Source organism: Quercus robur, chromosome 3, assembly GCF_932294415.1.
Source record: "Quercus robur chromosome 3, dhQueRobu3.1, whole genome shotgun sequence".
NCBI classification, from domain to species: Eukaryota; Viridiplantae; Streptophyta; class Magnoliopsida; order Fagales; family Fagaceae; genus Quercus; species Quercus robur.
Genome location: NC_065536.1, coordinates 21,629,246 through 21,641,474, shown reverse-complemented (window position 1 = coordinate 21,641,474; position 12,229 = coordinate 21,629,246). Strand labels below are relative to the sequence as shown.

General features: G+C 35.1%; 1 protein-coding gene across 1 annotated transcript; it reads right to left on the bottom strand.

Moving 5' to 3' along the window:
- Positions 1–1,505: 1,505 nt before the first annotated feature.
- On the bottom strand, positions 1,506–3,698 carry LOC126719400 (ankyrin repeat-containing protein At5g02620-like). The gene is made up of 2 exons (XM_050421958.1): positions 3,132–3,698; positions 1,506–2,120 (listed from the first exon to the last, which is right to left on the bottom strand). Exons 1-2 carry the CDS (start codon positions 3,681–3,683, stop codon positions 1,506–1,508), a joined length of 1,167 nt encoding a protein of 388 aa, XP_050277915.1. The 5' UTR covers positions 3,684–3,698.
- Between the last annotated feature and the right edge of the window lie 8,531 nt (positions 3,699–12,229).

The following is a 12,229-nucleotide window of genomic DNA, read 5'->3' as shown; positions in this document are numbered from 1 at the left end:
TGTCCTATTTGAAAAGTCAAATTTTTTAAGGGAATATCATTTATTGTCTTGTCTACCTTTTAAAAATGTATAAATTTCCAAAACTATCTTTAAATAAATTTATCAAAAAATTGAATTATTAATAAAATAGGGGTATAATAGAAACATTAGTAAATTAATGACTTTTATTTTTAGAAATAGGACAATATTTTGGAATATCCCAAAATGGAATAAATGACAAATAAAGTGGGACGAAGGGAGTATTACTTTCCATTTATTACAATTCAAGATTTATGCATTTGTCAATAAGATCTATGCATTTTTCAATCATCGAAAACCTATTAGTGTATTGAGATATACCAAAGAAATTTAATACACCAACAAATGCAATAATCTTCATCACACTCAAAAAAAATTTGATGATTACAAAATGCATAAATTTCAATGATAAATGCATAAACTCCTAATTTCGATAAATAGAAAGTGATATTAATAACAAAAAGCCTCTAAGCATGCTCGACATGCATGGGAAGAAGCTAGTGTGTATACATATCAAAGAAAATGATCAGTTGTTCACACAATCAGTTACATATATTCCATCCAAAATAAAATATAAAATTATTACATAGAATCCAATATATCATTTATTTTAGTGTACAAAGAGATATAGAAAGACTGACAGTAGAGCCCGAAACACCAATTCTTATTGCACTCACATATTTGAAGCCGGATAAAAAGTAACAAAAAAAAAAAAATTAAAGAGGAACTGCTGCTCTGAGCACATTGGTTGGAGATGGGTTGCTTAAAAGGAATCAAATGGTGATGAGGGAGGAAGACCAGGACAGGATTTGGTGCTACAACTACAAGCTTTATAATTAGACGATGAAATGATGTCCTTCAGCAAAGACTGAGATCACATGTACCCCAGTAGTTTTCTGAGACGAGGGTAACCCATGTGGGATATCAGAAAACAAAAAAACAGAATGACGATTATAAAAAAGGAATTCAAAGCACATTCAGAAATATTATAAACAGAATGACTACTGATATGCAGCAACCAAAAGCACCGGCCGTAAAGAAAATAGATGTGATAGAGAAAATAAATAAACAAATATTGAATATATATAAGAAAAAATCTGCAAATAATTAAAAAACTCACAGCCCAAATGCGTAAAGAATAAATGATTCAGATCAAGTCTTGTTTTTGCCACAATTTCCTTAAAGCAAATTTCGCATCTCACACAATCACTGTGGTATTTTGAGACTCATGGACGCCTCCTAGGATAAAATGATTTACAGTACGAAAACGAAGCACACACTTACATATTTCAAGCCGGATAAAAAGTAACAAAAAAAAAAAAAAAAAATCAAAAGAGGAACTGCTGCACAGAGCACATTGGTTGGAGATGGGTTGCTGAAAAAGAATCAAATGGTGATGAGTGTGGAAGAAGAGGACAGGATTTGGTGCTACAACTACGAGCTTTTTAATTAGACGATGAAATGATGACCTTCGGCAAAGACTGAGATCACATGTACCCCAGTAGTTTTCTGGCTCGAGGGATGTGCGGGAAACCCATGCGGGATCCAAGAAAATAAAGAAACAGAAAGACGGGTATAAAAAAGGAATTCGTAGCCCATTCAGAAATAGTGGAGTTTTCATCCAAGACTGCTGATCTGGCGGAAACAAAGGCAAAGACCATGAAGAAAATGGATATTTCAATTAAAACCGTTAATGGCAGCACTGTTGCGTACTCGATGCTGTGATATTTCGTATAAATGGCCGTAAGGAAGTGGATAAACATTGCGATAGCTGAGGTAACAAAGGCCGCCGAAACATACTCCAGAAATTCCTTAAAGTGGACGTTGTCTCTTAGAACTGCCTTGCCATTTGTGTCGAGTCCACCAGGCAATTGCAAGACTGCTGCGAAGGAGAGAGCTATCAAGATTGTGATTGCCGTTATTTGGAAATTGTACATACTTCTAATATTTAGATCAGTTTCTGGGTCTTCTGTGTTATTGTCTCCACCCATTTTTGACACTACAGGCTCCTTTTTCGCAGCCTGTATGTGACTGCCAACCACTCGTTCCAAACTATTAGTCAGTAGACGTTCGCGTCTAAGCCAGCCTGACATGAGTGCTTTCTGCAGGAGTTTAGAGAGAAATGTCACTTTAATTTTTTTTTTTTTCCCTGCAAAGAGGGAAATCTAACTTACTAATACAGTAATACCTAAAATTGTAATTTTTTATCTTGTGACGTGAATGGCCCTTCAAGTCGGCCATATCAGCTTGAGATGTTTACTTGCATGGAAAAATCTTTAAGTTCGAATATTCTAACCCATAGGGGAAAAAATTCGTTTTCCTTGTAATGTAATCAAAATTTAAAATGAAAAAAAAAAAAAAAAAAAAAAAAAAAAAAAAAAAAAAACATTGGTGTTCTATTAAGTAGAACACTAAGAATGTGTCAGAATATTTTTATTTCTAATACATATACCATATGCTTCAATGATATGTCAGATTCTCTCGTAGAAGAGAATCAGGATTGAAATTCTTCTCTTCCAAGTTCCAATTGTAATAAGCGAAGAAATAAGAAAAAAGGCCGGTGGGGTAGGGAAAGGGGGGGGGGGGGGGGGGGGGCGTTTGGTGGCGGGGGCGGGGGCAATTTACGTCGATTAGGTCCTAATAATTTAATTTTGCTAATTAAAGCCTCAAATTTGAAGTCTCAATCAATCTCCGTTATTCATTTCTTTGGGACAAAACAAAAAAAAAAAAACAAAAAACAAAAAACCATTGATCTAACTCTAACTTTCACCTATTTCATTACTTCCTATAATAAATGAATAACAGGATTGGACATAGACTTGAAATTGAAATAATTTTATAAGTTGAAGACTTTAATTGTCAAAATTAAGAATTTGCGATCTAATCTGAAATAGTGTATAAACTAATCTACTCGTTTTATATAATATTCTCCCCAACATATGACAATTCTAATATATCCGTATCCAGATATTTATTATTATTTCATTTACCAAACCAAATATGAATGCATTTCCTATAGGTTATCAAGCAAAATATATTTACCTCGGATAGAGGTTTCCTTTAAGTAAATTTCATCGATGTTTAGTTACTATATATAGTTTACCGAGGCTTACATTTTCAGACCATGAAAGCTTCTTCCGTGATTCAATAATATCAGCAGCGCTCATCCCCTCCTTGTTCACAGCCAGTTTTTCAACTCTCCTGTCATCTGTAAGCATCATTGATATTTTAAAACGGTCATTGATGGCAGCTACATGTAAAGGCGTGTTGCCTTCTTTGTCTTGCTCATTTATGTGATCCTGAAATGTTAATGTCTGGAGCAATATTTTGACTGCATTTTTCTTTCCATGTTCCACGGCAAGATGAAGAGCTGTCCTACCTTTGTTGTCCAACAATTCACAAGTATTTGGACATTTTATAATGAGTGCTCTCATTACACCACCACTTCCTCTCATAGCTGAAATGTGAAGGGCAGACATGCCTTCTTTGTCTATTTTGTAAGCAAGGGAAATATTATTTTCCAAAAACATTTTGACAACTTCTGTATTGCCAAAATATGCAGCATAATGAAGAGGAGTCCAGCCATTTTTATCAGATTCCAGAATTGCTTTTGGAAATTTGTCAAATATCTTGCGCAGGAAATCTGCAAAGAGAGGGAGAAACATATTATAGGTTAGCTAAAGTTAGCATGTGTTGATGATGAAGACGTTCAAATATTGTTGGGTTCTTTGGTTTCACATTTCGATTAATCAAGACTTCAGCAGGCAAACAAATTTTATATTTTACATTCCTTAATTTTTATGAAACGATACAGCCTAGTTTTTCACTAGACAACATTCGATGTTTTGCAAAATCAACCCTACTTTTTACTACGAACGCAAATTGATATATAATTACTGATCAAAATACTAAGCACCTGCAAATTGAAATTATACACAGAATATATATTTGGGAATCTATGTATTGCAAAACTAGGTTATTACAAAAGATTGGAAGCATTTGTGGTCCTAGTTGCTGTCTGTAGAGTGTTTGGGTGTCGGCGTCGTTATTTTATTGGTTCTCTTTGTTATAGTGGAGGTCCTTGTAATTTTTTTATTTTTATTTTGTTAATATAAGATAGAAATTTTTCTCTAACGTAATTTAAGTGTATACATGTGTGAAGTTTCTTCTGGAGACTTGAACTCCAGCCCTTACCTCCCACAACCTACAAGCACTTATACTTGTAGAGTGACCATTGTGCAAAGAGTGCACAATAGTTTTGTACTCCAAACCAATTTATGCTTCATTGTTTGTTTTCCTGATCCAACTGTAGGTTTGTTGTAGAAAACAAAGTTGTAAGATTACAAATTCAATTTAATGAGAACTTTCTCTCTCTCAAATTGCACTCTCTCTCTCTTTCAATTTTTGGCATAGGTATTAATAATTATTGCTATGCCAATCAATGAGACAATTCTGTATCTTATTGTCTAACTCGAGAATCATATTTAGATAATTGAAATAATAAAAGGTATAAATTTAGTATTTAATTAAATAGATGAACATGTGACATGTTTTTATTTGTGAAGTATATAGTGAAGTAGGAAAAGTGTGATAGAAGATTTGGACTCCTAACTTGGTGGGTTTTTCTTTTTCATCAAAAAAAAAAAAAAAAAAAATCGGTGGGTTATTTAACAAACTTTTCTTTTGCGTAATGCATAACCCAAGTTTTTTAAAGGGCTTATACATTAGGCCTAAAAAGTGTAATTCGAGCCATCTGGAACAACTCAATTAGGATGAGAAGCTTCATTTTAAGCCCTGTAGAGATGCCAATTACAAACGCATACCAAAAGTGTAGACTAAACTCCAAAACCTATGTACGAAACACCTTGTCAACTAGTCCGAGTGAAAACTCAATTCGATTCGAGTGTACCATTTTAAAAAAAGTGTTGCGCTGTTTTTTACAACAATTTCTAGATTGGCTTTAACGTGTTTGAGTAATATACTGTAGGTGGAGACTTGAAACAAACATTAGAAGATGAGATGTGGAATGAGCATTGTTAACAACAACAATATTGACATTATTGGATGGTGGCACTGCACACACACACACATGTCTAAACCCTAACTATGATGCTATGAAAGAATCATACTTCCTTCATCCCAAATTATTTGGTTTTTATTCCATTTTAGAATGTCCCAAAATTAAATTCCTTTTTGAAAAGTCAATGAAAAAATTTCCTAACATTTTCTCCACTTTATTTAGAGGTCAATACCCTTCTCTCACTTAAATTTATATTAAGGATGGTTGTTTTGAAAACTTATACCATTCTATGTAAGGACAAAACTTAGAGATACAGTACTATAGGTGCTGTTCTTTAATTAAATTCATCTTTTAAAATTCTGTCATCTTTTAATTAAACTTGCTCCAAAAGCCGTTTGATGAGAATCCTTTGGCCATTAAGTTCCTTATGCTGCTCTTGATTTATAGGTCGAAAGCCAAGGAACTCCTCGCACACATTCCCCCAATTTTTCTATGTGTTCCCTGTTATAGCATTACCATCAATAGGAAGCCCGAGAATCGCCTCCACATCCTCCAATGTGATGGTGATCTCACCATGTGGCATATGGAAGGTGTGAGTCTCGGGCCGCCATCGCTCCATTAAGGCTGTTATTAGGCCATGGTCAAGCTCTCTACCTGATTGCCTCAGGAGTCCCTCCAAACCCAATGCCTTAATGATCTCAACGACTCGATCGTCCACCATTGGCTCTCAGTTGGAGAACTCTTCAGTACGGCCATGGCAAGTAAGGGCCCCTGGATCCTGCACAAAACGGAACCCTTGATTATCATATGACAAACGTCTGCATGTACATTGTATGAATTAAATGCATGTACATTTGACATAAATATTTACTGCTGTGTTGTACCTGCCCATTCCAAATAACTTCTAACTGATGGGTGGGCTGCAACTTTAACACCGACATGTTAATAGGGCCAGGCTGCGTATGGTCAATCCGTCCAGCATTTGCAGCAGCCATACTGCACAAGAATGATAAGCAATTAGCACGTAATAGACATGATTAAAAAAAAAAAAACCAAAAACAATCTAAGCAATATTCTCAAAAAACAACTTATATCTAGCCATTACGTTATTTTCAAAACTTACTATCCAAGTTTATAACAAAAATCTAAGTTCACAATAAAACTTACTATCCAAAGTCATATAACGTAAAGAAGTCAAACTTTATTAATATTTTGATACGATATGTCTATATCAAAACAAAACTCTAATGATCACTCATTTTACTATTCTGGAATACATGAATCCCTGTTTTGAGGCCAATTTTTTTCCATCTTAATGATCTACCTAGATTGATTCATGTCCAATTTTCTTGCTTAGATATTCACAAGGAAGCAATGAAGAAAAACTTTGAACCACAACTCAATCAAGAGAACATGATGTCAACAAAATAAATGATTCTAGGGGAATGATAATGAAGACATATAGGCAGTTCTTAGATTCTATGACCACTAAAAACTTTATATTTTGATTGAAGACTCAAAGAGAAGTGATGTTTCACAGCCAAATAGGCAGCCACGTGCTTCTCAAACAGTAATCAATATGCTCAAATACACTCATCTGTTTACCTCATTAAAACTAAATGCATAATTCTTGTACTTGTGCAACAGTTAGTGTTGTCAATATTTATTCATCATATATCTCACAATGACATAAATTGTTCCAAACTGCCTTGTGGTATATTAGATATGCAAAAAAAAATTGTCAAAAATTCCAAATTGAGTGTCCTACAATTCCCATTGGAAACACTATCAAAAATCATATGTTATCTTCCCCAATCCCACAGCTATAATCAGTGTCTTTTTTCAGAATAGATCACATAGATTCTTCAACTCAGTGCACACCACATTTCTAGTCTAGAAAATGTAGTACTCTAGCACAGGTTCTCAAAAAGAACTATCAGCGTTTCAGCCAAAAAAAAAAAAGAAAAGAAAAGAAGAAGAAGAAGAAGTAACAGCCAACAGTCTCACACCTTAAACCAACCCACTTATCAGGTACGTCTTTTTTTTTTTTTTTTTTTTTTTATTTTTTTTTTTTTTTATGTGGGGTGGGGGAAGGGGGCCGGGGAAGGTGGTCCAAAATGAGGTAAATCTTTAGTTCTAGCATATTCTTAGCATATAAGCCTAGGAATTGGCTTCAACATGATGTCTACATTATGCTCTTAACACAAGGAAAGCTATACATGCTCTATTTTATTTTAGTTTAAAAAAATAAGAATTTCTAATTTAAAAAATGGAAAGCTCTAAAGGAGAAGCTTCCAAGATCTTACAATCAAAGGTGTAAGGTATCACAAAATCAACTATAGATTTATATACACAACTACCAATTACAGCCCTATAATTTTGTTTCCATTTAATCTGTCATAGAAGTCATTGCTATTATATCCCCATATTTTATATTAAAAGATATTCTAGAATTCTCATTCGCTTCAAAAGAAACTCAAAATCATAAAGTCAGTTTACAAAAAAAAAAAAATGACAACCCAACAGCTGCAAAAGGTTCTAGGCATTGACTAGTTGTTGGGTAAATCTAATAAAATACATTGGTGACCGATATGCATTTCACCACCTCCAAACTAACAAAAAGACCATTTATCTTTGCTTGAAATGCAAGATGCAGTGCTTTTGACAATGTGAACTCATCAAGGGACAAAACGTCAGCAGTAGCAATACCAAACAGTTTATGCTTGCATCAAACCATTGAAGAAAATGGTAAACTCCATCATAATTAATGATGTAGGAGTTGCTAAACACATATGAAATGACTTCATTTTAATTTGCAATGTATAACATGATGATTCCCATGTAATATAATGACACTAAACTCTAAGTGGAAGACAATTGTATGTAGCAATTGAAATTTCATGGGATTTCAAAATAGGCTTAATGAATGAACAAAAAAAAAACTAAAAAAAAAAACTAAACAAACAAAGTGAGGGACTAAAACTTCAACACAATCACATGACAAAAAGTTTTATGAAGAAGAGATTTTTATTACTACAATAGCAACCGGTAACAATAGCCAGATTAGTAGCACAAGTAGCACAAATATTTGCTAGACCATGAACGTTTCAATGCTTTGACACCAACCCAACTCCTCCACCAACAATCCCAGCCCAAATCCAAAAAAAAAGAGGTCAATTTCTCAAATTGTCAACACCAAATAAATTCCTTTACTTTGAGCCTAAGTCCCTAAACCCAACTGAACCCAGTATAGCAAATTGGTTTAGAAATGTTTCGCTTGTTTTCAAGTAAACAGAAATATAAAACTTAAATTCAATACCAAATAAACTCCCTTTAATCTCATCCTAATTCCCTAAACCCAATGAGCCCAGTTTAGCAGTACGATACAAATAATTGGTTTCACTTGTTTTCAGGTAAAAAGCACAAAAAATATTTCATTTACTCTGAGCCTAATACCCTAAACCCATCTGAACATCGCAAGTTGGTTTTAAAAAAAATGGGTTTCACTTATATTCAAGTAAACGGAAACATAAAACTTAAATTCAATACCAAATACACTCCCTTTACTATGAGCCTCACTCCCCAAAACCCAATTGAACTATAGCAAATTGGTTTACAAATAATGGGTTTCACTTTTTTTCAAGTAAACAGAAACATAAAACTTTAAATTCAATACCTACACTCCCTTGACTCTGAACCTCACTCCCCAAACCCAACTGAACCCAGTATAGCAAATTAAATCCTCAGCAAATATAAACAAACCAAGAAACATAATCCGATTCCACAGCAAACATAAACAAACCCAGAAACCCAGAGACATAATCCGATCCCAAAAAACAACAAAGCTTCGATCTTTTTTAACAGTTCTATTAGAAATTCAAAACAGAAACCAAAATAGAAAAAAAACGAATTGAAACTAAAGTTTCTTTGAAAAATCCCACGGTTTCCTGGCAACCAAACGGTGAAAGTGAAACACACTTTGAAGCAACTTACCTTTTATTTTAGTTTTGAGAAACCGCGTAGATTGAGGAACTCAAAGCCGTTTCAGTGAGAGTGGAGACTTTATCAAACCTTTGCACACCTCGATCAAATCTTTTGTGCTAGCTGAAGAATGTCAAATGGACTGAGTGAGAGAAAAGGGTGTTCAGCGAAGTGATGACTGTTTGACGGAGTGGGAGAAGACGGTGATCGGCGAAGTGATGACTGTTAGACGGAGTGGGAGAAGACGGTGATCGGCGAAGTGATGACTGTTAGACGGAGTGGGAGAAGAGGGTGAGTGGGAGATGCGCTAAAGTGTGAGAGGGAGAGGGTGAGACTGGTCTGGTGTGTGTGAGAGAGACGATGAGTGAGAGAGTGCATAGTAAGAGTGAGGCATTAATTTAAAAAAAAAAAAAAAAAAAAAAAAACCCTATTTGAAACCGAGTCTCTAAGACTCGGTTTCTAGGTCATCCACGTGGTTCACCACGTCACAGCCAGATCACCACGTGGACACCATGTGGGAAAAGAGAGAGACTCAATTTTAAATGGACCATAGATGAAAAGAGACCTATTAGAGGGAAAAGAGAGAGACTCAATTTTTATATTATTTTATGGTGTAGTTAATAGTATTATTTTGATGGATTAGATGTAAAAATAAAAATTGAGATGTAAGGTATATTGTAAAGTAAGTTGGTATGGTAGATAAAATAACTTTCAATGCGGTAAAATAGGGGTTGGATTACAAACCTGGATGCGAGTGCTATAAGTAAGTTAGAAAGGGAAGTTCTATTAGTTAGTCTGTGTTCTTTATAAACCTCTTGTTATTGATTATTCAATACAATGAAAATCATTGTTCCCTCCCTATCAAAAAAAAATCATTGTTCCCTCAGCCAAGTTTTGATATCACTCTATGTTAGTTATGAAGCATAACAGCTGGAGTAACTTTCATCCACTAACTAATCATCTGATACTAAAACTAGATGTAGTTTACAAATGTACAGTAGTAATACGATTGTAGCTTAAGATACTGTAGCTTCTTCAAATTTCTCATCTTAATGCTGCTTCCATCTTGTTTATCTGGTGCATCTACCCTTTTAGTCTTAGCACTTTTACAATAACAAGGAAAACATAACTGGGTATGTGACGCAGGTAGTTTTTGCTAAAAAATGGATACACAAAGTAGGCAAAAATTGAAACAGGACATATGTGCATAACAACAATGGTTGCTGCAATGTCTGTTCTTTATGTGCATCGAGTTGTTATAAAAGGGGAAACACCTGTTGTTCAAAGCCATATCCAATAGCCTTTCTATGCATAAGAGCATCCACATTAGATGTTGCAAAAAAAAAATGTCATTTTGACATACCAAAAGCCTACTTTATTATTTTATCACATCATTTTACAATATCTCATTTATCAGATGTTTTATCATTCAATTCTATACATTAAAATAATATTTACTACACATTAAAATAATATATTATCTACTCCCCATTATCATCAACAACAGCAACAACACCAACAAATTCCAAATCCAAAAACCTCAACAAAAGAGGGGAAAAAAAAAAAACACAATCCAAGCCCCAACAACCTTCCTCTTTCGCGCCACTTCTCAACCGGCAACCACCAACCACAACCCAAAAAAAAAAAAAAACCCCACAATCCAGCCACCACCAACCTTCCTCTTCCACCTCTCATCTCAACCACAACCACAAACAAATCCAAAAGCCTCAACAAAAGAGGGGAAAAAAAAAAAAAAAAAAAAACCAAACCATCACAACACAGCAGCAACAGCCACTTCCACCGTTGCCCCACCATCCACAACCACAAACTACGGCAGCAGGAAGGGGAAAAAAAAACACACACACACACACACACAATCCAGGCCCTAACAACCTTCCTCTTCTGCGCCACTTCTCAACCGGCAACCACCAACCACAACCGAAAAAAAAAAAAAAAAAAAAAAAAAAAAAAAAAAAAAAAAATCCCACAATCCAGCCACCACCAACCTTCCTCTTCCACCTTTCAACCACAACCACAAACACAGCACAGTCACCGTGACTCACCTCTCATCGAAATCAAGCCATCAAAGCTCAACCCAAAACCTCAATCCAAATCAAAACCCAATCTCAAACGCGATCCATGATCCGGCCACAACCCACAACCTCAATCCAAATCACCTGAATCAACCCATAGAAGCCACAACCCACAACTTCAACCCAACCCATCGAAGCCACCTGACTCACCACCCACAACCTCAACCCAAATCAAAACTCAATCACAAACCCAAAACCCACCAAATTCAACCAAAATCGGAGCATGAGGCGGTGAGATCGACGGCGAGTTGTGGAGAATGAGGTGGCAAGATCAACGGCGAGGACTAGCGAGATCGGCACGGCAAATCAAACAAACCCAAAAGGAAAACCAATATCAAACATAACCAGAGAGATCGAACAGAGGGGAGAGAGCAAACAAAAAAAAATAAATAGAGCCCAGGTTAGAATATACCCACATCGGAACCCATCCTTCACTAAAGAGAGAGCGATTAGACAGTGAGGGAGGAGAGAGAGCAAGATCCGAAGAAGTGAAGATGGAGTGCGTGGGATGAGAGAGAAAGATGAATAAAAAAATAATAAATCACAAATGCCATTTGAGTCCGTACCGTGGCAAAATGCAATGGTATGTTCGATGTTGCAAAAATTTGACACATTTAACACATCTAATAAAGTTTTGTTTTTGGTGTTTGGCGTGCCAAATATGCCATATTATAGCATTTAGCACAAATGCAATAGTTACTGTGGATGCTCTAAGAGTTGGGTTTGCTATTGAATGAAATTTGTTCTTTCAAAGAAAACCATATGCCTTTTCCCCTGATTAATAGAGATCATTATTATTGCTAACAAGGTGATGGAAAAGGAAGAAGATTGACATCTTTGTCCCTCTTTCCTTCAATTCCTCTATTAGACGTCTTTTAAATTAATGAATTCTACTTCTTAAACTAAAAGGAAAAAAAGCCTGAATTCCAAAACAGTGGTCTGTTCTTTATTTTATTTGTTTATTTTTAATATTACTTTCCATTCATTACAATTCGAGACTTATGCATTTGTCAGTAAGATTTATGCATTTTCCAATCATCGAAAAACCTATAAGTGTATTAAGATGTACCAAAGAAATTTAATACACCCACAAACGCATTAATCTTCATCACACTCA